General features: G+C 34.3%; 3 protein-coding genes across 3 annotated transcripts; 2 read left to right on the forward strand and 1 right to left on the reverse strand.

Annotated features, from left to right (window-relative positions):
• The first annotated feature begins 52 nt into the window (after nucleotides 1–52).
• On the forward strand, nucleotides 53–3,002 carry LOC136816769 (uncharacterized). The gene is made up of 3 exons (XM_067073088.1): nucleotides 53–385; nucleotides 709–879; nucleotides 2,243–3,002. The coding sequence occupies exons 1-3, from the start codon at nucleotides 106–108 to the stop codon at nucleotides 2,899–2,901; spliced, it is 1,110 nt and encodes a 369-aa protein (XP_066929189.1). The 5' UTR covers nucleotides 53–105; the 3' UTR covers nucleotides 2,902–3,002.
• A 973-nt stretch (nucleotides 3,003–3,975) lies between these two features.
• Nucleotides 3,976–25,179, reverse strand: LOC136816768 (apoptosis-inducing factor 3-like). Its single transcript, XM_067073087.1, has 19 exons — nucleotides 24,961–25,179; nucleotides 19,577–19,637; nucleotides 18,705–18,924; nucleotides 18,157–18,201; nucleotides 17,978–18,056; nucleotides 17,546–17,596; nucleotides 16,881–16,942; nucleotides 15,612–15,698; nucleotides 15,253–15,424; nucleotides 14,912–14,962; nucleotides 14,302–14,423; nucleotides 13,918–13,989; nucleotides 13,282–13,345; nucleotides 13,007–13,083; nucleotides 12,391–12,505; nucleotides 6,065–6,163; nucleotides 5,756–5,831; nucleotides 5,306–5,410; nucleotides 3,976–4,469 (listed from the first exon to the last, which is right to left on the reverse strand). Exons 1-19 carry the CDS (start codon nucleotides 25,115–25,117, stop codon nucleotides 4,445–4,447), a joined length of 1,740 nt encoding a protein of 579 aa, XP_066929188.1. The 5' UTR covers nucleotides 25,118–25,179; the 3' UTR covers nucleotides 3,976–4,444.
• On the forward strand, nucleotides 7,976–10,110 carry LOC136816765 (regulator of G-protein signaling 10-like). Its single transcript, XM_067073079.1, has 2 exons — nucleotides 7,976–9,219; nucleotides 9,637–10,110. The coding sequence occupies exons 1-2, from the start codon at nucleotides 8,492–8,494 to the stop codon at nucleotides 9,704–9,706; spliced, it is 798 nt and encodes a 265-aa protein (XP_066929180.1). The 5' UTR covers nucleotides 7,976–8,491; the 3' UTR covers nucleotides 9,707–10,110.
• Nucleotides 25,180–25,243: the final 64 nt, after the last annotated feature.

Genomic DNA, 25,243 nt, shown 5'->3' on the forward strand with positions numbered 1-25,243 from the left:
GAATGGGCGACCGGTGACAGGTAACAAGTCTAGCGCTGTTAGAAACCATGAATTTCTTTAATCTTCAACCATTTCTTCCATACATAAATATTAAAGATCTTCACAATGTGGACAGGGAAAAACCAGCAACTGGATGATGACGAGTCAGACATGAACCTCAACTCTCTTTCTCTTTCAACGCAATTTGAAGACGAGTACGATGGAAAGAAATATTCGTTCGATTTCAACGCGTTGAAGAAAGTGCAACGACGCGAACGAGCCAAGATCTTTCTTTTCATGTTGGTGATTTTTGTTCTGGCTTCAGCATTAGTTGTCATGACGATCTTGTATCGAAACAAAATGGATGATAATAAAGATTTGAGTATAACTTTAACTGCCACTAAAGGTGAGGAGGTTGTCCAGTTGACAGTACTTACAAAGAGCTAGCTAGTTTATCCGTTCAAGAAAGCACTTTACAAAAGGAAAGGGGTCACGACGACATGACAATGCCATGACTCAATAACTTCAAATTTTCAAACATTTTTTTATATAAAATGCGCGTACACACCCTAATATGAAGTGTGATAGAAAAACAGTGGCGGGATAGGCCGTTGTATGCTCTAGACCCATCGGTACAGCACCGTACCATACACGATTTGATCAAGTAATCCATGTTTTTTTTTAAATAAACCATATACTCCACTGTTAGTTTCATTCTTCTTCTTTCAGTAAAACTGACAGCAGCCAGAAACAAAACAGCCAATATCGGTGAGAAATGTCATTCTACTGGCAACATTACAAAATGTGGAAAAAATGCATATTGTAGGAAGTCGAATATTGGCAAATATTTCTGTGATTGTTTGACAGGATATATGAGTGATGGATCAGCTGATTGCCAAGGTAATGTCACTTCCCAATTGCTACATCAAGGTCAAACTGTACTGTATAATGAGGCAGAATGCTCTGAGCATAACACAAAAAAACAAGTTAATATTTTGATATTATCTTTTCATTCCATCTTGTGCGGTTTGCATCAATGCCAGTATTTGATAAATCTTGAGCAATAGCTACAATATCATTTTTATAATGCAAAATCCTAAACAATGAATTAATACTTTTGGTTTTCATCTTTCATCTATCGAGCTCTTTTTGCTTGCCATTTGCGAATCGTGTGTGTGACCTATATATATTTTGCTTGTAACTTGTGAATTGAGTGACCTACACGTTTTCTTATAAGAACCGGCAGGTACAAAATGCATAAAACATAATGCATATTGCATAATGCATAATAGTACTGTGTAAGCCTTTTAGGATGTACTTTGGTTGAGAGTTAACTCCGAGCCTTCAAAACAACAGAAAGGGTTTCCCTCAGCATTTATAAGTAATAAGAAAATGCAAACAGATCAGAAAGATTTCCCCCATCTTTCTTTCTCAAAAAGGGTATAAATACACAAAATTTTTGAAAAAGATTGAAGTCTATTTTCTTTGATCTATTTTCGATGAAGCTAGTATGTTTGTATTGGGTGGATTTGGCTTATCTAACAAAAAGCATTCACATTTAATGCTTTGTAAGAGGGAAAACCCGTCGAATTTAGCAATATTGTTTGTTCGAAAAGAGCTCTGACCTGAGAAACCCAGAATAAAGATCTTGCTTAAAAGTACGTTTCGAGTTAGAGTAATATACGGAGGAGATATTTTCGTCTTTTTTCTACACTAACTACGTTCTGTAAAATACAACTATGAAAACCAAAATGGCGACAAGCTTTTCAGGGATCATTTTTCTTCATCATCCAAATTCAAATTTACAGTTTCTTTCCCTTTATTTTCTGGAGAAAATATTTTGTTTTGTTAAAGTATTATCTTTCAATTCTCCTTATAGAAAAATTGGCATTTTTCAAATTTATGCATTTTATGCAATATGCATATGTTTTATGCATTTTGAACCTGCCGCCATAAGAAAATCCAAAATTTTTGAAGCTTGGAGGACTTTTTGGAGTTAACTCTTAAAATGTTCTTATTTTTGATACTTTTTGAGTATTTTTATCCATTTTCCTAAGAAATTGGGTGTTTTAAAGTCAGCAAAGCCTTAGAATTTTCTTAACTTGTTCTTGATATTTTAGCAATCGAAACCTTAGGTTTTTATGTAATTTGTTCTTATAAAAAAACGTGTACCTCAATCGCTTCGCAACTCTTTACACATACACAAGTCATCTTGTAAGATAGTAAATACGAAAAGTTAGTAAATTCACTTTTTTCGTTTCAGATGTTCATTTTTCGATCGACTTCAAGGAACCAACTACCAATCATCTACCAGAATTACGACGACTTCATTTCTTACAAAGTGACGCTTTATCGATATGTTTCTGGTTCAAATTAAACAATGCTTCTCATTCGAGGTGGATGTCAGCTTTCCTATACACCTCTGTTGAAATTGAGGGTGATAATGATCTCTCTATTTGGGTCACCAAAGACCAGGCTCATGTTTATTTGAAAAGCTCTGGCAAGAGAATTGCCCAAACAACATTCCCAGAGAATGAATGGTCTCATTTATGTTGGATATGGGAAAATTCAGGTCGTTGGTTGACCTATGTGAATGGAGATTTAAAGAAAGCTGGTTTCGAAGCCAATGATAAATTTCAATCCTCTTTTCCCGACAGTTTAGGAAATCTTGTGCTTGGCCAAGATAAAGATGAAGATACGATCAACCAAGACGCTCAAATGTTGCATGGTTCTATATCACAATTCATGATTTATAACAGTATGTTAACCAGAGATGACGTGGTAGCAGTTTATCAGAATCGGGCGCCCATTGACAACATTGTGGTTGGTTGGTGGCAGTTTAAAAATATTACCAATAGCCCAACCAATGAAATTGCTGAAGGTCCGTTTCCAAAGGAGATCTTGGATAGAGAAGTGGTTTAAGTCTTTGGAATGACAAGTAATTACACTGGAAGGATAAAATGTGTGTTTTGAAAAATGAGCTGAGGACGTTCTTAGCTCGGAGAGTACACCTTGAGCCTTGGAAAGGTATCATACGGTGTAAGAGCCAAGACTTAAAGAATGCTGAAAAATAAACTTTAAATAAACAATACGAAAAAAACGGATCGAGTGTCATTCTAGAGTGCTCCTGACTAAATGATGGTGTAAAAGTAATCACCTAATCTTAGGTTCCAAATAAACGGGGGGGGGGCTAATTGCCGGGGGGTTGGAAATTGTACTTCTGAAAACCCCAAAATAAAGTAAATATAGGCTAAAATCAGGCTATTTATAGCAAAATAAGGGGCCTTCTCTTTGACAGCTGAAAGTATTCTTGAGAATTAATAAATGGGGTGGTCCTAATAAGGTCCGGGGGTTGGAAAATTTTCGAAAAATTAACAAGCGGGGGGCCCCGTTTATTTGGAACCTAAGAGTAAGGCGCTCTCACATAAAATGACTCTAAGTCTAAAGACCCCCCACCCCTTTACCATTAGCGTCAGCCACCAAAAATCGATGAAGTCGCAATGTTTTCACCCTAAAAAAAGAGAACATCCGAAAACGAAAAATAACAAAAACCAACCTCTCCATTTTAACTCTTCAAACCTTCGTCCTCTTTTTTAGCTATCATCTATATTACACGAACCAACCATTTTTTTTATAGTTTCGAAAATCAATTGGCTCGTCTCGTCTTGACCCGAATTTTTTGTGTAAAAAACCACGAAAAATAAACGATAAAACTGTGCGTTGCGAGCGTAATTAACATAATAAATAAAAAAATATCCAGCTTAGGTTAGAAAAATTAGAATTCAATCAGCCCCGAAAATACGATGTTTTGATTGATTTTTCTTAACCCCCTCGCGACAATTTGACGTTAGTAGTGGGAAACATGGGTATGTGAGTGTCTACTTATGGATTAGCTTTACACCATCATTAAGTCAGAACCATTCTAATGATACTTGTTCCGAATAAACATTGAAAAATTCATGGGAAATAAGTTGAAGAGAATGAACAACTTAATGGTCTCAGAAACTACTTATTTGGACTGTTATCTAATTTCTATAGAAAATCATTTTTCAGAAAATTACTATGCAAAAAGTGTACAAAACTAGATTAAAAATTTACCAATTTCTATATAAATATCAATCAAAAATATTTTTTTTTACAATTTAATTAGTTTCTCCATTTTATCCAATCAAAATTTCCGTCACCAAAAAAATAACGAGTACCACGCCATCCATTTCATCTAATACAGTATATTTCGTATATTCAGGGATACGGTTTTTGGCACAGAGCCGAACTTGAAAATCTCTGTAATAATAACAATAATAATAAAGAGCCTTTAGTCTAAAATCGGCACCATAGCTTTATTTGTCTCTTTCGAGGAGTTTCCATAACCCGTGGTCTCTCAATAAACAACGGAAAAAAAAAATTTCCCTTAGTACATAACTTATTAAACACCATCGTTCTTGTATCTCGCAGTCAATTGAATTTACTCTTTGGAAGTAATCTTAGCCCTGAAAATAGAGAAAAAGAATTTGTTTAGTTTATTTATAAGCAAGTTGAAATGATGATTCTAACTGGCCTAGGGGATGCAATTAACTGTACAAATTCAAGTGCACGGAGGATATAATAGTAGATGAGATCAAACGTTTGCCTTTTTATCATAGCCTGGAAACCTTGTGCTGAATAATAGCTTTATGAATCTTATCTTATTTAAAATTGCTTGACAATGGATTCAACAAAACGTCAAGATCACCAGAGTAAAGATAGCACATATTTGTGCGCTTATATTCTGAGGGTTGCTTTACGTGTGATGACGTTTTGGAATTCTTAATATCGCGTAAAATTTAATTTTGTGCAGTAATTTCTTTAAATTTGGTAAAAATACTAATTTCGACGATTTTTTGCAAATTCCCTCAAGCTACAGATATGTTTATAAAATGACACTCTCTAATTCAATTTTCTACACTATAAGCTTTCGCGAGTAGAAACTTTCACGATTTTCGCGAATTTTAGCCTTTTTCGCGAAAGTAAATGTCTTTGAAAATTCTTGAGAGGGCAATTCGCGAAAGTTTACTTATCTTCTCTACATCGCGAAAAAAAAAATCTGTAAAGATGATAACAAGGATAAAATTTAGTACATTTGAACGATCAAAACACTGGTTTTATGCACCAAAAACTTGAATTTTCTACTTTATTAGTTTATGCTCACACAAATTATTTTGTCAAATTCGTGAAAGTAAATGTCGTAGATTTCGCGATTTTTCAACCTCGCGAAAGTTTCTGCTCGCGAAAGTTTCTGCTCGCGAAAGTTTGTACGCCTAAAGTATCTATAAATATTTCTACCTACTTCATGTCTTCCATGCTAGGAAGTTGATTGTCTTGAATCAATAAAGCCATTTCTGATGCTTTGGCACCCATGTTGATGCAAGCGATCGCTACGAATTTCCCTTTCCTGTAAATAAAAGTAGCACACCACTCTTCCATCACACAGTCATTGTATATCTATACATAGGTGTGGACGAAAAAAGGAAATTCCAGGATTTGAAAATGAAGAATATTTTTGTTATTTCCAGGGTCGTAATTTAAATTCCCAGAAGGTTAAAAGTTATTCTTAAATTTTTAAGAGGTAAGGAATTTCATGGTTTTTGGATGTTTATCGAGTTTATCTTTTTAATGTTTTTCAATGCCCAATTATCTCAGACAGTTTGACGTAATTCTTCCTGGTAAACTCAAGCCCAGTCTCCGCACGTCTTAAAAGTTGATAGATGTTTTGATTTTACTTAAAGAAGAAACCCACCTGAAATAATAGGCAGCGAAAGTGAGTTCTTCGACATTCCCTTCATAAAGTATCTCGTCATAACCACCAGCATATCCTAAAAAATCAAAACAAGTCTTTCAACTTGTACTTTCGGAAGATGGAAGTAGTAAAGTAATACAAGACAGATATGCATTCATTTTTTTCAAACAATTTTAAAAGATGCAAATTACGCCTATCCAACTGTTCAGAAATTTTCGACCATATATAGTTGTTGACACTTTTTCAGACTGGTGCCGCAGGTTGCACGAAATATTCTTTTTTCTGAAACTTTTCTGAAATAACACATACCGGCGTATCTGAGTGACTTTCCATATTGTTGAGTCCAGAAGAAGGGTACTGTAACACAAGGAGTCTCTTTACCAAGCATATTCATCGCAGCACAACGACCTACAAAGTATGTACGTCGGAGAATCAATGGAAATTTCAAAAAAGTTGTGAAACTTCGGGATTAAAGCGCCGATACTCGACTTGAGATAATCTCATAACAAATCATCCAGTCTGTGCACGCTCTGCTCTAAAGGATATGGCGAGTGTGATTATTTGACCTGGTTGTTCAGCCAAAACCACGTTGCGTTTTGCTTGAAAACGAAAGGAACTAGGATCTAGTGTTTATGTACTGTTACTTTTGGATTGTTTTGCTTCGGCGAATTATATATTTTTTTCTTTTATAACCATATGAAGGCTCAGATCTTCAGAATTCCTATGCATAACATAAGCATATAAGTCAGCCTGGAATATTTTTCATGTGGTCATCTGTTTAAAAAGGTTTGGTAGAGGTCAAGTAAAAATAGACATTCCACGGCTAGCTACATTCCACTGCTCCCAAAATCTGAACAAATTTTTACAAAATTTCTGAAATTTCACTAAAGACTTGGCTTGGGGTGGATCATAAGCATAATTCATAAGCATATGATAAGCATAAGCTATGCCTGGATGCTTTAAGAACTTAAGCATACACGAGCCTGACCAAGGGGCATACACTTGCTTATAAAAAAAATATGTAGCGCCCTTAAAAGTTCATATGATATTTATCCCAAATCTGATTGAAAAAGATCAAAGCGGTGAGCCAACATGGCAGTTTCTCTTACGGAGATATCAGAATCTGCTCGAATAATGTTCTTCTGGGAACTTTCACAAAGCTCCTCCTTTTACAAACATATAACGGATACGATCCATTAATTAATGGTTCTATTCATTATCAAATTTCAAATTCATTAATTGCCGCTTTATACTAAACTTGATTCCAGGGCGAAAAAACTGGAAATACTATCATACGAGTCGCAAAAGTTGTCATGGGCATTTTATAGAACCCCTGCGAAGATCATTAAATGATATTTTCAACAGGACGATAATTATCCTGGTAAATCGCTCTCCTAGAAAATAAAGATCTATTTGGATCTGATTCTTTTCAGATGGTTTAATTCCTGGGACTTTTATATCCCAATTTTTTTTTAAGTTGACCGAGTACTAAGGGAAATAAATTCAATATCTATCAATGAAACAGAAAAATGAAAGTGAAGGAATGAAAAGAAAAAAAAACAGGAGAAGAAAAAGTAAAAAATAAGAAAAATATTGTTATATTAATAAATGATAAGCCGAACGAAGAATGGTTTGAGAGGCCTTGGTCTTTAGGGGTAAAGAGATGAAAAGAACGACTGTGAAAGTTTAAGAAAGTATAACAATTTGCTTGTACTGCGGTTTATAGTGAGTAGGAATCGACCCTCCAGGAATCAGGAGGATGAATAGAGTGATTGGAATAGTGCGGTTGACGGTGTTGTAATGATAGTAGAAAAATGGTGCAAAAGAAGATTTATTTTCCTACATTTTGGGTCAATCTCTCCTGGTGTGTTTTTACAGAGAAGAATTTTACTTCATAAAATGCGTGTTTCGTTTTTTCTTCTTTTAATGCGGTTATTTTATTGTCAATATAGAATCGTGAACTAATGTGCATAGAAAAAAGCTAATTTTTTGATATACTCAAATTCTTCAAGTATAAAAAAAACGAAAAACAGGAAGGATTGAAAAATGAAGAAATCAAGAGAGAAAGAGATTTCTAAGCTTTACTAAGTTATTCTTTTTGTGAGATTGAAGAGGTTGAAAACCAAGTAAACTCAATTTCAAAAGGTGTAGAGAGGAATTCTTTGAAGAAAAGGTGCGAAAATTTGAAAATTTCATTTTTTCGGTTTTTTCAGAAAATGAAGAAATTGGAAGTGAAAAAAGAATAATTGATAATAAAGTGATACTTATTGTTCTTATTAGAAATTGGGAACAAAAAGGAAGGAATATATAAAAAGAAACATTTCCATAAACATTCGGCTTTTTTCGCACTGTTTATTTATTTGGGAAAGAACTTCTCTTTCTGAGCGTGAAAAACGATCGATCATATTGAATTTCGTGGTGAGATTGAGGTCGGAGATTTGGCTTGAGAGAGAAAATTTACACATTATATCACGTTTAATCGAAAATTGCAGCGAAAGCAACATTTATTCCCAAGAAATTTCTGGTGATTTTTGACAGCTATTTGGGTCGGTAGTGGGTGAAATAGAAATCCAAGGGAATATTGCTGTCTTTGAAAGAAAACAAAAGGCTCAGTTGTTGAAATTCCCACAGTAAATATTAATCACCAAATTTAACCAAGGGAATTTTCAAAAGTAAAACGACATTGTAACGTTGTCATCATCATCCAAAAGACAAGCCAAATGAATTGGCGGCTATATGGTGCTTGAGATGCTCTTAGATTGTTTCTTCAGCCGACGTCAAAGCAAAGAAGACAGTGAAAATCGTAACAAAAGACAATCCCGTCCATCAGGAGCCTCATCAAAAAGCGTTCCAAGAAACAGTATAAAACCATTATCTCAGAACCACCACAACGACGACCACAAAGTCATGGAAAGTGAAAGTACAACACAAGACAATAATAATTGTACTTTCGATAACCGAAACAATTTGACCATCGAGAAATGCATAGCTAAAGATAATTTTAAGAACATGTTGTACGGGACACCAAGCACCACACCGATTCTGTTTTTCGGTAACGGGTCACCGAAAGACGTCCAGAGCTGGTCTGAATCTTTGGATAAATTATTAGACGACCCGATAGGGATACAAACATTTTTTATGCATTTGAAAGAAGAACATAGCACAGAGAATATACGATTCTGGTTAGCTTGTGAAAATTATAAAAACTGTTCAGCTGAGATGCAGGATGAAAATGCAAATCGAATCTTTGACGAGTTTTTATCTCGGCGTGCTACGTCCCAAATTAATGTTTCTTGCGGTATCTTAAGGGACGTTAAAAAGGAGATGAATAGACCGTCTAGTGTGACATTCTTGAAAATACAACATGAGATTTATAATTTAATGCGAACAGATAGTTATCCAAGATTTTTGAAATCGAAGAAATATTTGAAGATGTTACAAGATGAACCGAGTCAACCAGAAACGTAAGACGATAAAAATGGTGAATGTTCAGGGGTTCGATTTGGTGTTTGTCCAAACATGTACTCTTGTGTGCTTAATTGTAGGGGGGGGTGGAATATGCAGGGGGTGGGTACTCCAGATAAACATCAACAAAATGGGGGAGGGGTCATAATTAGTGCTATTGACCTGGTTTTGCTAAAAATCCCTAGGAAAATGCTGAAGGTTTTTGTCCAATTTTGGCACTTCGTAGCATGAAGGTCATAAAATGGAGGGGGTCATTATAAAATGATATGGGGGAGATTTTTTTCCAAAAATTGCAAAATGACCCCCCCCCCACAATTAAGCACGCAAGAGTACACGAGGTGAAAAATATAAGTAACCAAGTATAAATCATCGAAAAAATGCTATAGTTCTACTCAACAATATTATTCCTCCTACAGCAACCCCAATGAAGCTAATCGAAAAGAATCGATGAACGTGGTTCAAAAGATAAACTTATTCATCCAATAGAAAAAAACACCCTACCCTAGTATCAAGCGTATCAAGTGCTTTGTAACATTTTTATTTCACTAAGGGTGCATTGAAGTGTCACCTTATCCTGCAGCACCTTAAGTATATTGACTTTATCAGCAGGCATTAAGAGAATTCTGGAAGGTTAAAGAATTTCTATTATTCAAAACTTAATATTGTAAATAATGATCTAAAGAGGATTTTCTCTAATTTGATGCGAATAAGGGAATAAGGCAGGCTCTACATGAAAGATATCAAATTAAGCGCTGAGAGAGACAAGTTGTTTTAAAACTTGAACTCAAAAACATAATGTATTTTCTTTTTTTAATAAATTAATTTCAACTATCTGAAAAGGGGATGTAATGGCGAAATATGGTTTTAGCGGTTTTCTTTTATGAATTTTCTTGAAACATTTCTCTATTCATTTTCATATACATGTCGAAGAACTTTTAAAGCTTTCATTAAAACTTTGTCAGAGTTGAACAAGTGGTGTATTTTCACCTGCTAGTGTCAACAAGATTTATTTTCTCCTCTCTCGTAAAATCGAGACAGGAGCCAGGCAAAAGTCTTGGGAAAACAAAGTCAAGAAACAGGGCTAGATTTAGTTTGGTTTCTAGTAAAACAAAACTTTCAGATTTTTGCAAAACAAGTCTCGACTAAAGAAGACACCATTAGGTCAGAATATCCGAAACGAATGTTCTTATTAAAAAAGACACAAAATCGAAGGGCTCGAGAAGGGCTTTTCTTTCTTCTAACCTCAACAAAGAATACAGGATTCGTACTCTTCAAAACACAAAAAGAGACGTTTAAAAAGAGGACCAGAGAATACAGGATATCGTCAGCTTTAAGGTTTGGAAAAGGAAGAGAACATAGTGTCTTGTCACAAGAAAAATAAAGAAAAACAAGCAACATGCTGAATGGACCTACCTAATGATTAACATCAGATGAAAATAAGAAAAAAGTGACAATAATTGTACAAAAATTCAGAATGGAAAAATAAAGCTTGTGTGTTGAATAATGTAAAATGGTAAAAAGGAATTTCCCCAAATACGAAAATCACTTAAACCATTCAGGCCCAAAAAACCTTTTAAGCTGTTTTTGGCCCAAATTTGCCCAATATAATTTTCCTTAAAAATCTGGCTCCGTCACATTTTAGGCATTGCAATTTTTCATCATTGTGAAAAAAATCAGAAAAAAATTATGAGTCAACATTGAGAAAAGCTATATTTTCTTATTTGGTTAAAGGGAATTTCCCCAAAATACGAAAATCCGTCTTTTAAGGCGAATAAGAATTTTCCGGGAAAAACCACTTCAGCCATTCTTTAGAGAATCTTGCCCTCCATCTTTGTACAAAAAATCAGAAAAAAGTAATGACAGGATTTTGCACTAAGTCCAAAAAACCCTATTTTAGGCAGTTTTTGGCCCAAATTTGCCCAAATATATTTATTTCAAAATTCTGGCTCCGTCACGTTCTGGACATTGCCATTTTGCATCATTGTGCAAAAAATCAGAAAAAACTAATGAGCCAATCCTGAGAAAAGCTATATTATTTTCTTATTTGGTTAAAGGGAATTTCCCCAAAAAACGAAAATCCGTTTTTAGGGCGAAAAAGAATTTTCCGGGAAAAACCACTTCAGCCATTCTTTAGAGAATCTTGCCCTCCATCTTTGTACAAAAAATCAGAAAAAAGTAATGACAGGATTTTGCAAAAAGTCCGAAAAACCCTATTTTTAAGCAGTTTTTGGCCCAAATTTACCCAAATATATTTTTTTTCGAAAATCAGGCTCCGACACATTTTAGGCATTGCCATTTTGCATCATTGTGAAAAAAATCAGAAAAAAATAATGAGTCAACATTGTTAAAAGCTATATTTTCTTATTTGGTTAAAGGGAATTTCCCCCAAAATACAAAAATCCGTTTTTTAAGGCGAATGAGAATTTTCCGGGAAAAACCACTTCAGCCATTCTTTAGAGAATCTTGCCCTCCATCTTTGTACAAAAAATCAGAAAAAAGTAATGACAGGATTTTGCACAAAGTCCAAAAAACCCTATTTTTAGGTAGTTTTTGGCCCAAATTTGCCCAAATAAATTTTTTCTTAAAAATCGGGCTCCGTCACGTTCTGGGCATTGCCATTTTTCATCATTGTGCAAAAAATCTAATGAGCCAATCTTGAGAAAAGCTGGTAACAGACGGACGAACGAACGGACGAACAGACGAACAGACGAACGGACGAACGGACATGGGTTAATTTATAGAACCTCCACCGGGGCACCCGGAGGTAGGTCCAAAAAGAAAAACGAAATTTTATAAAGTCGAAACTAAGTGATGGAAGGGACGACAAAAAAAACCAATTAGCAATTTATGACAGAAGGAAAGAATAATATTTGATTTTACAATATTTCATCATCCATTTTTTCTAAATTTTTGATACTTGTGACCATCCATTAAAAAATTGAAAATTTATAATTCAAACTCATCCGGCTTACGTCATTAGAATTTTGGAGCTCAAAACCTCAACAGTACAATTGATATTGTAAAATGTACAATGAATATTGTGCAGAGCAATGCTTTAATATTTTTGTCCAGAAGCAGAAGTCAAATTGATTGGTGTTATTTTGAGAAAAAAATGGTGTTAGATCTTCCAAATATCACATTAAAAGAGTTTAAAAAAGGTAATTTCTTACCATGGTTCGAAGCCAGCTGCCAATGTCCAATATTGATCATTTCATTATCTCCATAATGGTAGGGAAAAGATACAATATCACCTCCACAATATACGTCACTTGATGCACAGAGATACTGAAAAAGAGAAGTAAGGAATGAAAATTGTGATTAAGGCAAGTATTGATTGCCTAAAACAAGCTAGATACTATATGGAACTACCGGGTGCGCCACAAAAAAGTTCCTCACTTTCAAGTGGGTTTTGTCCAAAAATTTTAAAAGAAACAAAGCTTATCCATTGGATAGAGGAAAGATCAATTTAAATTTTGATGGGTCATTTTCGAGCACTTTCAAGTTACTTTTTTACTCAATCGAGCATAACTTTTGAACTAATAAACCAAATTTTTAAACAAATGACCCATCAAAATTTAAGTTAATTTTTCTTCTTTCCAAGGAAAAAGGATTCATTCTTTTAAAAATCTTTGAACTTGAGAAAATTCAAAGAGAGAATCTTTTTGTGGCGCACCCGGTATGATTTTTAAGGATAAATTTAATTTCATTCATTATTAATAAGAAAAACAATTAGAGTCAAAACTTAACCTTCCAGTTTAACCAACTGTTCAGAAACTAATGAACTACCTTATCGACGATAACATAGCCAAGTGAGTTCATCTGGACACCAGCTCCATTGAAATACTTTGTAGATGGTGTCACGCCTGAACATTTTAATAAAAAGAAATCTCCCAAACAAGTGAAAATCGATATCATATTACATTTTTGTTGGAAAGGAAGGGGCTTGCTCCTATTTAGAGGCGAATTAATTAGCAAAAAGGAGACATATTTTTAGGTGCTGGCTTTTAACTTTTCTGAGTTTCTGACGACGCAAATCTGGAAAACAAGAAGAGAAAACCTACCAATTCCGACCAAGACAACATCTGCTTTTATAGTTTGACCATTACTCAAAACAACCCCAGCGACCTGGAATAAGGATAAGATTTTCAAACGTCAATAATACGTAATACCTAACAAAAAAGTAATACGAGAAAACACGAGATTATTGGACCGGGGGGACCGGGGGGAGGGGCACTCGAGGTGAATGGCCTCGTGCGGCCCTTAAGCAAATAGCATACTGACCATATTTTGCCTAAAAATGGTCAAAACTTTCAAGAAAATGCACCGTAAGTGTCGGTTTTTCGCTCGAAATTTTCTCTGCAATGTAAGAGTCCGATTTCAAAGGCCTAATTTTGGGCCGCACGTACGGTCGTTTTTGAATCGAGTGCCTCCCCCCCTGGACCAGAACATTAGAATGGTTATAATAATATCTCAGCATATTCTGATTACTTCTCTTGGCACGTATGCACTCTAAAAGCCCTTGCTCCGTAAGAGAATCTGGTCAGGTTTGATCATAAACGTAAATATCAAGTAAAAGGAGACGCGGTATTGAATACTTTGCCTGAACAACCAGGTCAAATCGTCACATTCGCCGTATCCATTTAAAGCAGAGCTTAGTATGCGTGGAATGGATATAATATGTTGTGTTAATCACAAACCTTGCCATTTTCACCCACTAGTTCTTTGACAGGGCTATCCATAATTAACTTGACTCCTTTAGATGTGTGTTGCTAAAGTAAAAATGATGTCTTTGTAAAAAGAATAGCTTTTTGAAAAAATGGAAAACAAATAATACCAAAATATGATATATGTTTAGATCTATCTGAATAGCTATAATCAAGGAAGTAAAATATTTTTTAATTTTTGTTGATTTCCATAGAAACAGCAGGAGACAGTCATAAAAATTTTCAATCATCATTCATAAGAGGGATTCGATCACATTCTTGCAAATTAACAACCTATCTTCGAACCCGAAGCACATAATAGCGTTAATAGAAAGACTTAGGAATGTTTTACCGTACTGTAAATTGATTGATACTCACATTATAATACATTTTACCAATTCGATCCCCAAGTAACTTTTCAAAAGGATATTTCGTTCTTCCACTACCAATGACTGTCACAGATTTACATTTACTTGAAAAATACGCTGCCAGTTCCATAGCTGTGAAAACAAACAACATGGATCAAGACATGCACGTTTTTATAATAAGAAATTATATCAGAGCATTAGACTTCCATGGCCAAAATATTAAAAGTTAAGAACGTTTTAAGACTTTGTGGACTCTAAAGCACTCGATTTCTTAGGAAAATGGACTTAAAAATACTCACAAAATAATGAAAATAAGAAAATTTTAAGAACATAAGGAGGCTTCAAAAATTTTTGATATTCTTACAAAAACGTGTAAGAAGGTAAAAGTACTTCTGTTTCAAGGTGAGATCATTTTTGTCAATGGAGACAATAGGAACAAGGTACCAATTGATGAAGCAAATCGCCCTTGAAGATCACCAGAGTTATTTAAGGTCTGAGAGTTTAGTAAAGTTTCCAACGAGGTTGATAGGGCGATATTTGGTAGATTTTTCCGGTGGATGAATATTACATATCACCGGTTCTATGACATGTTCTTCACAATAAGAAAAAATAAATCTTACAAATAAATCCTGTTCCCAAAATGACAATTTCTTTCTCAGGGCACAGCTTGTCTAGAAAAAGAAAATCAAAAATGTCTTAAGAAGAAGATTTACTGTGTAACAATGATTACTATTTTGTCGAGAAAAAATAAATTCTGAGATGTGTATATACGAAGTTGGTGTGGTATAATTTATTTTTGAGGAAAAACAAAAGTTGAAGTACAATTTTCCACTGGGGATGATATTTTAGCCAAACTTTTCAGCAGGAGGGGGTCCCACTGGGTCTAACACGTAAAGCTCATTGTATTGATGAAACAAATTGGCTTAATCAACTCCACAATCAGTGCTCTTAAACGATTTACCTATTTGATTTGCATCATCAGGAGTTCTCAAATATAACACACCACCAAGTTCTGATCCAGGAACATTCAACAGCTTTGGAGAGCCTCCAGTTGCTGTGAAAAGCTTGGTGTACTTTTGTGATGTGCCATCTTCGAAGACCACTGTCTTGTCTTGTAAATCCACTTTCATTGCCTATAGAAGTTGATGATCTGTTATTTATTATTCAAAATATTTTAAATTGAATGATTTTTTTAACTCAAGTTTTTTAGCAAGTATTAATTAATTAATTCAACTTTAAGGTAGTGCTCTGTTGACATGTACTGCATACTAAATTAATAAATAAAAAGGAAAAAAATGTTGCCAAATGCTTAAGTCTTACCTTTTTACCATAAAGAACTTCAATGTTTTTTTCTTTCAAAAATTCTGGCGTCCTTAAATATAATTTTGATGGTTCAGCATTCAACATCTACAAGCACAAAAACACAAAGAGTTTTGCTAAGGTTGAGAAAATAAAGTAGTAAATTAAACTTTCCTGGTATAAGTAACAGATAATTTTGACTGAGAGGATGTAACCATAACCAGCTGACAATTACATTCTCTCTAATACGAAGGATACTCCGAAAATATTCATTCTGAACTTCGAAATTCAAAAGTAAACAGAGATGAAACAAGATGTAAAAAAATAGCTATATTTCGTAAAGCAACATCATTCAGGCATTAAGAAATGAAGAAAATTTACTGTATTTGTACAAGTCATGGTAAAATGTCGTAAAATTTTTGTAATAAAATAGAGACAATTAGAATGTAAGCTAAGAAAACAAAAATAATTCTCTTGAGGCTTTGAGACCACTATCAGGGATATGTTATAGCGGAGCTGGATGAAGGACGAGAATTCCTTAGCGGATTGCTCCTTTGTCTTTTCTATTGTAAACTGTTCATAATAGAAATCCATCTCTGTCCCCTAGAGTGTTCTGTTTTTATAAGAAAAATGAAGCAGACAAAGTATTCATGCAGTACGTTTGCATATATTTTGCTAATTTTGCCCAAAAGCTTCTTTGTAAATGAAATCAAATTTTATCAGCGTGTGTAATGAATTTGAGAAGCTTTCATGATTTCTCTTTAAAAATTTTGGATGTAAATATTTTGACAAATATTGTTTCAATTGACTCGAAAATTTTTCCATAATCAGACATACCGACTTGCTATCTGAAAATATCAGTTAGAAAGTGAGGCACCCCGCGGTGTACCGCGGTATTTCAAATGAAAAAGAGCTATTTATAATCTTACAGAAGAAATTTCTTATAACTTTACTAATGAAAACAATGTTTTTCATTTTTTTAAATTGTCATTCACCAATGTTTTACAGACCCTCTTGATAATTAAAAGTTTTTAATCTTGAACAATAAATGCAGCAGCAGAATCATTGGCTAAAAAGAAATCCAAATTTCCCGAACTTGTAATTAAAAAAGTTTAATTTCATATCAAACTTTAATGTCAGGGACAGAGATAGAACAAGGCTTTTTCAAATGTGCGTTATCCAGCTCCGCTATAACATATCCCTGCCACTATTGAGGAGAGGCTTTTGTCGTTTTATAGGACTATCCTTCGTATTAGAGATAATGTAATTTTCGTAAGAAAGTAGGGTTACCTTGCTAAGTTTTGGACGATCATAAGGAACATGGTTTTCTGATGTCGCCATTATAATCTTGCCTATGACAAATAATTTCACATTCAAAATTCATTTTATGGGTATGATAAATGAACTTGAAGCCTGCTTATTCAAACTGTAACTATATTCACTATATGCACTATTGTAGAGTCTTCCGAGAACTTTTAAAATTTTCTACCTAATACATCACTTAAAGATTAGAAAAAGTGACGTATTGGGTGGAAATGTTTTAAAATTCTTGGAAGGCTCTCCAGTGGTGCATATCATGAATATTCATATTCCTTAATAAACTTGTTCGAAAGAATTGTAAGAAAATTATTTGGAAAAGGCCAAAACGCTCTCCACAACCCGTCTTAGGAAGCATATATGAAAAGAAAGTAATTCTGTCTCGACTTCATTTTACCAAATTTAAGGAGCGATGGCCAAGTGGTCTAGGGCGTCAGCGTCTCAAAACATGGGTTCGCGACCCGAATTCCCGCTCCTTCCAATGTTCTGTTCAGTTCATAGATAGCCGAGCAGACTGGCAGTGGACCCCGTGGAAACAATCGAAACACGAAAGAGTCCTAGATAACTGGGCTATCCACATAAAATATCGACTCTATCTATCTACCAAATATAAAATAAAAAAAGATCTGCATTGGTACCTGTAAATCCTTGTTGTCTTAGAGTTTCAGCACAGGTGATAGCAGCTCCGCCTATAAAGGAAACAGAATAGTGTGTTGGCGGTAGGCGGTAAGTTATAAAAAATTTCATACCATTATAATTATGGCTAATTTTGACGTTTTTCTTTTATGTCAGAAACGAGATTATATGATATAATTCTATTCAAAAGACTGTTTTGAAAAGACGGCATTTCTTTCGGGTAGTTGACAGACGCTCTAAAGAGGTGAAATATCTAGCTGATAAAATGGGGGTTGCTCTCAACTATTCAACCCTAGTCTTTTATTTCCAAGAAGCACTGGGTATTTTTATCAGAATTGAACTTTAGGCAGTGCAAGATCATTTCGAAGAAAATTTCGTCCATTTTTGTTTTATTTTGTTGTTCATTTTATAAAAAATATTATTTAAAGTCAAACCTCCTCCAATGATGAGAAAAATTTCTTTTGTAGCACAAGAATCTTCCATAGGTTTAATACAACGAAAGTCTTTAAGAGTCTATAATAAAAAATGTTGTTTATGTTGGTTTTCAAATCATCATAAGAGCTTAAAACAAGAAAAATGTCTATTAGAAATCTTAAAAACAATTCAAACTCACATTTTCGCTGCCTTTAACAATAACCTTTCCATTCTTAATTGCTACCTGAAAGGAAAATTTGCAAGAAAGAAAGTAAAGACCCTGGTATTTTAAGTTAAGTCATGTTTAACAAAATCCAAGTCATTCCATTGACTTTCGTTAAAAAATATTTTACCCTGGATGCCTCTTTTGAGAAAACTACTGAATAACAATGTTAGTTTAAAAGTAATAAAGCTGACCTATGTTTCAAATTGGTTCATTGTGGAAAACGTTACAAATTTTTGCCTGTATACAGATGGACATACAGGATGCTATTTTTGACACTATTCCTTCTGTTTTCCCCAGAATTCGTATGGGAACATTGAGCAATTGCAATACTGTTTTCAAGAAACTGTTTCAAATAAATGTAAAGCAAAACATGCAAAACTTAAGAGACCAACAAGACGATCTAAAAATCGCGTGTTGGGATAGTGATAAGCTATGGAAATTGTTCTGTTTAAAGAATATATGCAGATGACCCTTACAGTCTTTATTTGAGAGGTCAGGTGGAACTAATTTGAACCATATACCTCATATTTATGGAGGCTATCCAAACCAGGAAAGTCTTCGATATCACCCGTCACAGCATTGAAGCAAGCACCATGCCATGGACAACGAACCTTTCCATCTTTGTATGCACCAGTGATGAGAGGTGCTCCATAATGTGTACACTTCCCACTGACAGCTGATATTTGACCGTTATATTTGGATAATAGAATCTTTCCAGATCCAAATTCAACCTGCTTCATTCTGATATGGAAAAATTGCAATCTATTCAGTCTATTGAAGCGAACATATATTTTAGATATTCTTTTTAGGTAGAAAAGACTCTTTATATCAATATTTGATGTATTTCATTGAGATTAGATGGTAATCTGAGGATTGATACTAGGTATCCGATGTGTGAGAAATTTAGAAAATGCAAAACAAAATCCTGACAATTTTTTGCTTTTGGAAAAATAAACATTTCACAAACCAAACGTAAACTATTTATTTTAATAATTTCATTACAGGTAAAAAACGATAAGGAGTTTTCATAAAGCCATTTTTATATACACATCAGTTTCCAGACACAATACAGCATTTTTCTACTTGACAAACAAAGTGAAAATTAATTTTTCATGGAAAAATAAAGTAGACACAAGATACAAAAAAGTTAGATTTCAGAAAATATTTTGTATATATATTATCTTTTTTATATATCATAACATAAAAAATGGATTCAAGTCTTTTTGCTTTAGATTGTTCCATCTTATATTCTGCAAATTTTCACAAATCTAATTTTTTAGGCTTAAACTTCATGGACTTAGGTATGTTTATTTCCAGGGACAGGGCATTTATGTAGATTATGGATCAAAGATCGCCTTTTGTTTATTTTTCATGCTATAATTTATATACTCACTGTCCTTCAGAAACATCTGATTCATTGCAAACTTCTTGCTCCAACATTTTTCCAGTAGAACCTGATTGATGAAAAGAGATATTCATATCAATTTTTGGTTAAATGTTTTTCTTTGACATCAGAGGAGTAAAAGAAACCAAAGATTATTATATATATTTTTTCTGAAACAACATCATGGCAAAGGGAAATAAGGAAGATATAGGAATTAAGATATTGAAGATAACAATTGCTTATGTTATTTTTTGAAAGAATTTTAATAATGTATGTAAGGCCATTGGTTATTTAAACTTACTACTGTCTCCCATTTCCTAATTTTAGTTTTTATTATTATATAGCCAACATTTGTGAGACAGTCAATGAATTATAGTACAGTATTATATGATATTTGTTACATCTGGTTACATTATCAAAATTTAATTAATCTCACAACTACTTTAATTCATAACTTTAAAGCCTTAAAAATCTGTATCCCCATTTTCCTCTTTTTTCAGGGCCATGTACTTGTTTTTTCCTGTCCCGTCAGAAATCGTTTTTCGTGAAAATCTATTTTATTCAAGTCTTGCTATTTCCTTTTCCTTTCTAAATGATCAATATGTGAAAAAAAAATTTTCAAAAAAATTTTTCTAGGCTCAGAAAGACTTTTTTTCCAGTAGTGGTTGGAAGTTTCGATGAAAATCCATGTATATGCTTTCCCAAAATGTGTTTGAAACTCCACTCTTTTTTGCCGTTTTTAATTCAATTGCCTCGGAAATTCAGACATTTTCTTCTCTCGTCTTAGAAATTTTGAACTTTTGTGAAAAATTTTGCCTTTGAAAATCACGTGTTGTCTGCCCTTGTTACAGACAAATTCTGGAATGGCCCAATGCACTGGGACCTATAGGGTATAGAACCGGTAACCTAATAGAAAATTAATACTTTTTGACATATTTTCAAACACATATAAGATTGAACTTATCCTCAAGCTCTTCAAAATTTTGCTAAAATAAGGAAAAATTTATTCAAAATTTATGATTACAGATAAATACCGTGAGATTGGGTAACTTGCATCAGTGGAGACAAACATGCATAGCCCTCAAATGAATGACCTGTCTGGTCATTAAAATACAACTACGCAGCTCCGCTCGCAGCTCTACTCTACCATTTTTGTTTTGATTTAACTTTGTATTTTAATGAACAGCCAAGTCTTTCATTTGAGGGCTATGCATGTTAGCCTCCACTGATGCAAGTTACCCAATCTCACGGTAGTAGACATTTAAAACATGAAATTTTGCAGAAAGTGTACGTCACTACTCAGCACAGCTTGTATATATCGGATGAAAAAAAACAAAAAATTAACACTTATAACTTTAATGAGATACCGTCAACTGCTCTAACTTTGGACTATCTGACAAAACATGGGACGGCAATAGACGATATCGGCTTTCCAAATTCTCCCCAAATGATTACCTATGATGCATTGCACAAAAAAATTCACGGACGATATTGACTTTTGTGAATTTTTTGCGCAATGCATCATGGGTAATCATTCGGGGAGAATTCGGAAAGCTGATATCGTCCATTCGGCCACCATTTCACCAAACCTCCAAAGTCATTTGATTTGAGTTAAAGAACGGCGTATTAAAACAATTTCTCTTTCACACCGAGCAGGCTTTTAAATCCCAATATGAAAAAAATCCATAGTGGAACACACGTGAGTGTCTGTGCACTCGAAGAGGAACGAAGAAGTATGATTGATAAACTTGGTGGAGTTATCAAAATAAATTTGTTGTCAAAGAGATTTAAAAGTAAGTGAAAATACAGGCTAGATATGAACCAGTCCCATGTTTCGGCCAATCATCCCAAGTTTGAAGTTTATAGAGCAGTTGACGGTATGTGGAAAATGATTTTGGATGGGAAGATACCTAAAGTACAGATTTAGCGCAAATCGCTGGAACTTAGATTTTTGAGCATTACGATTTTATGTTTTTTAGCAATTTTTGCCTCGCTAACCCAAATCTCGCAACCTCTTTACCTTAAGGAAGATCGAAATTAGAGTTTTACAGCGTTCCGAAAAAACGCATATATAGCAGAAATTTTTTCATCTTCACAGAATTGATTCTCAACAACAAAATACATCTTTTGGTCTTTGGGTTTGTTTCTGACGTTTTTCCTTCAAAGAATATCGATAACTTTCCTTTTCCCCTTGAGCGCGCGAGAAAAAAATGATTAGCTTGCGTTTTCGCGCAAATTTAAATATATGGTTAAATAAAAAACAAATGATAACAGCTCTGTTTATTCCTCAAACCCCCGGGAATATTTTTTTTGCCTACTTACCTATTTCACAAATCTCAGAAAAGAACTCCCATAGGAATTCAAATACCTAACCTGATTGGTTAATTTCGAAACGGCTTCAAGAAAGTCATATTGGCAGATAATTTTAAAAGTTTCTGAGGAAATCAGCCATTTCAGAATTTGTCTGTAACAGGGGGGCGGACGACACAGGATTTCCGAGGGCAAAAGTTTTCACAAAAATTTGAAATTTCCAAGGCGAGAGAAGAAAATGTATGAATTTCCAAGGCAATTGAATTCAAAAAAGCAAAAAAGAGTGGAATTTCCGATGCATTTTGCAAAAGTACATGGAATTTTATCGGAATTTCCGACCACTACTGGAAAAGAAAAATTATTTCCGAGGCTAGAAAAAATTAACAAATGCACGTCGTCCGACGGGGGGTAACAAAAATTTTTGCGAAGCGAATTTATGAGCGAAGCAGTTTTGCTACATTGTGTGCACGTACCTTTAACTTCTATCCCAAGCGAAAATTTGCTATAAAATTTGCTATATAAATCACATTCTTCAAACCGATGATTTTGTCAAAATGACCTTGAAGGCTTTTGGTTAAAGGCACAAAAATTTTCTCGGTTTGGTAGCTAGGACTGCGAAAAATGCCGTTTTAAAATGGTGTACCCTAGCAGTGAACAGCAAAAGAATTACGGAAGCCGAAACACGGACTTAAAATCTGAAGTTGATCAAATTGACGCGCGGGCGCATGCATCTAAACAGTGGTTCTTCTGTTTTAAATGTTTATTTTGCTGTTAAATGGAAAAAAAATAGCTTGAAAGATGACAGAAATGATTTCGACAGACGTTCGAACGTTCGACGAATATCGTTCAATTTTTTAAGGCACCATTTACATTAGAAGAACTAGAATGAAAGAAAGATTGTTGCGCGGAGTGGCGAGAGTTGTGCCGCCGAGGTTTGTGTGGTGTGTTTGGGGTATTATAAGGCTTATTAAGACACTATCTCTTTTGGCATTTGGGGTGTTCTATCAGAGTGTCTATTATTTTGCTAGCAACTTGCGAATTGAGGTGGAGTCTGGATCGCTTCGCAACCCTTATACAATACGGCTAGTCTGGAATGGCCCAATGTGTGTACAGCCTTGCATAATTACAGTGTAGACCTAACTCTTCACACAAAAATTACGGGAAACGCATGTTTGGACTTTGTACCCTATAGATGCTGCACTCAAGCACTTAAGCCAAAGTCCCGCAAAGCCGGGACAAAAATCAGTTTTTTGATATTTACAAAAAAACGCCACATAGAAGATCTTTCAAATTCAGTATGTGAATAGAGCAGTAAGAAATACCGTGAGTGGTCCTAAATCCGACAGCCCTGCCTAAATCTGACGTGGTCTTTCAAAGATACAAACTAAAATAAAAAAAACCTTTTGCTGTGACGCAACAAACAGTTAGGAACATTTGGCGAGTTCGTGTACGCGACCGCGATCTAAAAAATCATAACAACACTCATTAAAAAATGATGTTCGTGTCTTTTCGCACTTTTTTTAGCCTAGACGATGTAGCAAACATAGTAATTATAAGCACACTGTGTCTTTAATTGGCTGAAGTTTTTTTTTGCGTCAGAAATTTTTTTTCAAACTTTCAGCAATGATTGACCAAACTGTTACAATGAAAATTATCCAGCGCATTTTTTATCTTCTTATCTTCTTTAATATTCAATTAAGCACTCAAAGTTTACTGAATGAATTTAAGCACATAAGATATTCTTATAATTATTGATATTCACTAAAACACCGTTCGTTGTGCGCTGCGGTGGAGTGTATGACGTAACTCGCGCGGTAACTAACTCGCTTTATGTTGGAAGATCATATGGGCGTTTTGGCGTTACCACCCTCGAAGCTAGCAGGCGCCCCTGTCTTTCCGCAACTCTTTCCACCATTTTAGATGGCCATAACAATAGATCCAAAAGGGCGCCATAATCTTGGAAGATAATTTGTTTTGGTCTCCAGCTTTGGGAAGTAGCAATGTTTTTGGTTGTTTTTGATGGAAAATAGTAAGAAACTTAAGTTTACAAGTGGCATTTAGTTTTTGCTGGCTTATAGAATGGCAGGATCCTGGATGGTTTCCCTAACTGACAAAAATACCAAAGTGTCAACTAAACTGGGAAATTTGATACAGTAAACCAGTTGAACCAAATAATTAACAATAATTGCTTCTTATACGAAACATAATTTTTTTTGTAATATGTCAAACATCATAAATGACAATAAAAGGTAATTAAATTCAGACTTTTACAACTCACACTTTTTGATTACATTATTGACATTTTGACATTATAGCCATCTTGTTAGATGTTTTGAATTTATTTTGAGAATTCTTGCAATAGTTTATCGTTCAACTTGGAGAAGGAGTGTTTGTAAACATAGATTATTTTTTCATAACCATTATTTGGGGGGTCGGAATTAAGCAGGGCTGTCGGATTTAGGACCACTCACGGTACAACTTTTCTATTTTTCCTTTTTTGCAAAAGTTCTAGGAATGAAAATAAAGGGGTAATGATAATTGAATACTATTCATTGATGATCCGCGGCACTATTGTAAAGCTAGAATCGCTTCGCGTACTCTTCGCTTCAGAAAATGATTGACAGATTGAAGTTTGTCACCTGTTTGTTTTATTGTCAATGATGACAGTGCAGTTTATTAATTTTGTTAAATCTGACAAATTGATGTTTGTAAGTGCACTTTATAGTTTTGATTCCCATTGAAGATAAGAATCATATTATATTCTGGTTTTCATGTTTTATTAGATGCTGTTTTAGAGCTTTAGGTCTACACTGAATTACTGTATCATGTATATTTTAAAAATTATGCATGGCTGTATCATTTTTTTTATGCTGGAGTACATAATTATTCAACATGGCTGCCTCTTTAAAAAAAGGTCTAATTTATCGATGTTGATGGCTTGTTGATTCTTTAAAGAAAAAAGATAACAGGTATAGCTTTTTCTAATCCTGGAATATCGAGGTTCCAGCTACACTGAAGTATGTTTCAAAAATAAAATGCAAAAGAATAGGAAAGAAAGTGAAAGAAAGGGCTTTAAAAAGTACTTCTATTTTTCTTTGTCTCTTGAAAGTGAGATTGTTTCCTGTTGTTGTTGATGATGATGTTGCTGCTGTTGACAGTTCTTTCACTGGTTGACAGTAAAACTTCAGCTCGATTATGTGGGCCTACAAAAGTTCCAACGATTGCTCCAAGTGAAAACATTCAAATGAAATGTTTACCTCTAGAATAAATACCGAATTCAAACAAACATCGCAAAAAAAAACACCCACCTTTTCCAGCCTTTGCGCTACTTTGTCTACCATATTTGTTTACAAAAATTCTTAATTT

Source organism: Clytia hemisphaerica, unplaced genomic scaffold, assembly GCF_902728285.1.
Source record: "Clytia hemisphaerica strain Z4C2 unplaced genomic scaffold, Clytia hemisphaerica genome assembly, whole genome shotgun sequence".
Lineage (NCBI taxonomy): Eukaryota > Metazoa > Cnidaria > Hydrozoa > Leptothecata > Clytiidae > Clytia > Clytia hemisphaerica.

Coding starts and splice junctions, on each gene's coding strand:
- LOC136816765 (XM_067073079.1), top strand. CDS start 8,492: ATGGTGCTTGAGATGCTCTTAGATTGTTTCTTCAGCCGACGTCAAAGC. Junction 9,220..9,636: donor GAACCGAGTCAACCAGAAAC/GTAAGACGATAA, acceptor TTCCTCCTACAG/CAACCCCAATGAAGCTAATC.
- LOC136816768 (XM_067073087.1), bottom strand. CDS start 25,117: ATGTTTTCACTTGGAGCAATCGTTGGAACTTTTGTAGGCCCACATAAT. Junction 19,638..24,960: donor AGAGACAAAGAAAAATAGAA/GTACTTTTTAAA, acceptor TTCATCAATCAG/GTTCTACTGGAAAAATGTTG. Junction 15,425..15,611: donor AAGTTCTTTATGGTAAAAAG/GTAAGACTTAAG, acceptor CAACTTCTATAG/GCAATGAAAGTGGATTTACA.
- LOC136816769 (XM_067073088.1), top strand. CDS start 106: ATGTGGACAGGGAAAAACCAGCAACTGGATGATGACGAGTCAGACATG. Junction 386..708: donor AACTTTAACTGCCACTAAAG/GTGAGGAGGTTG, acceptor TTCTTCTTTCAG/TAAAACTGACAGCAGCCAGA. Junction 880..2,242: donor TGGATCAGCTGATTGCCAAG/GTAATGTCACTT, acceptor TTTTCGTTTCAG/ATGTTCATTTTTCGATCGAC.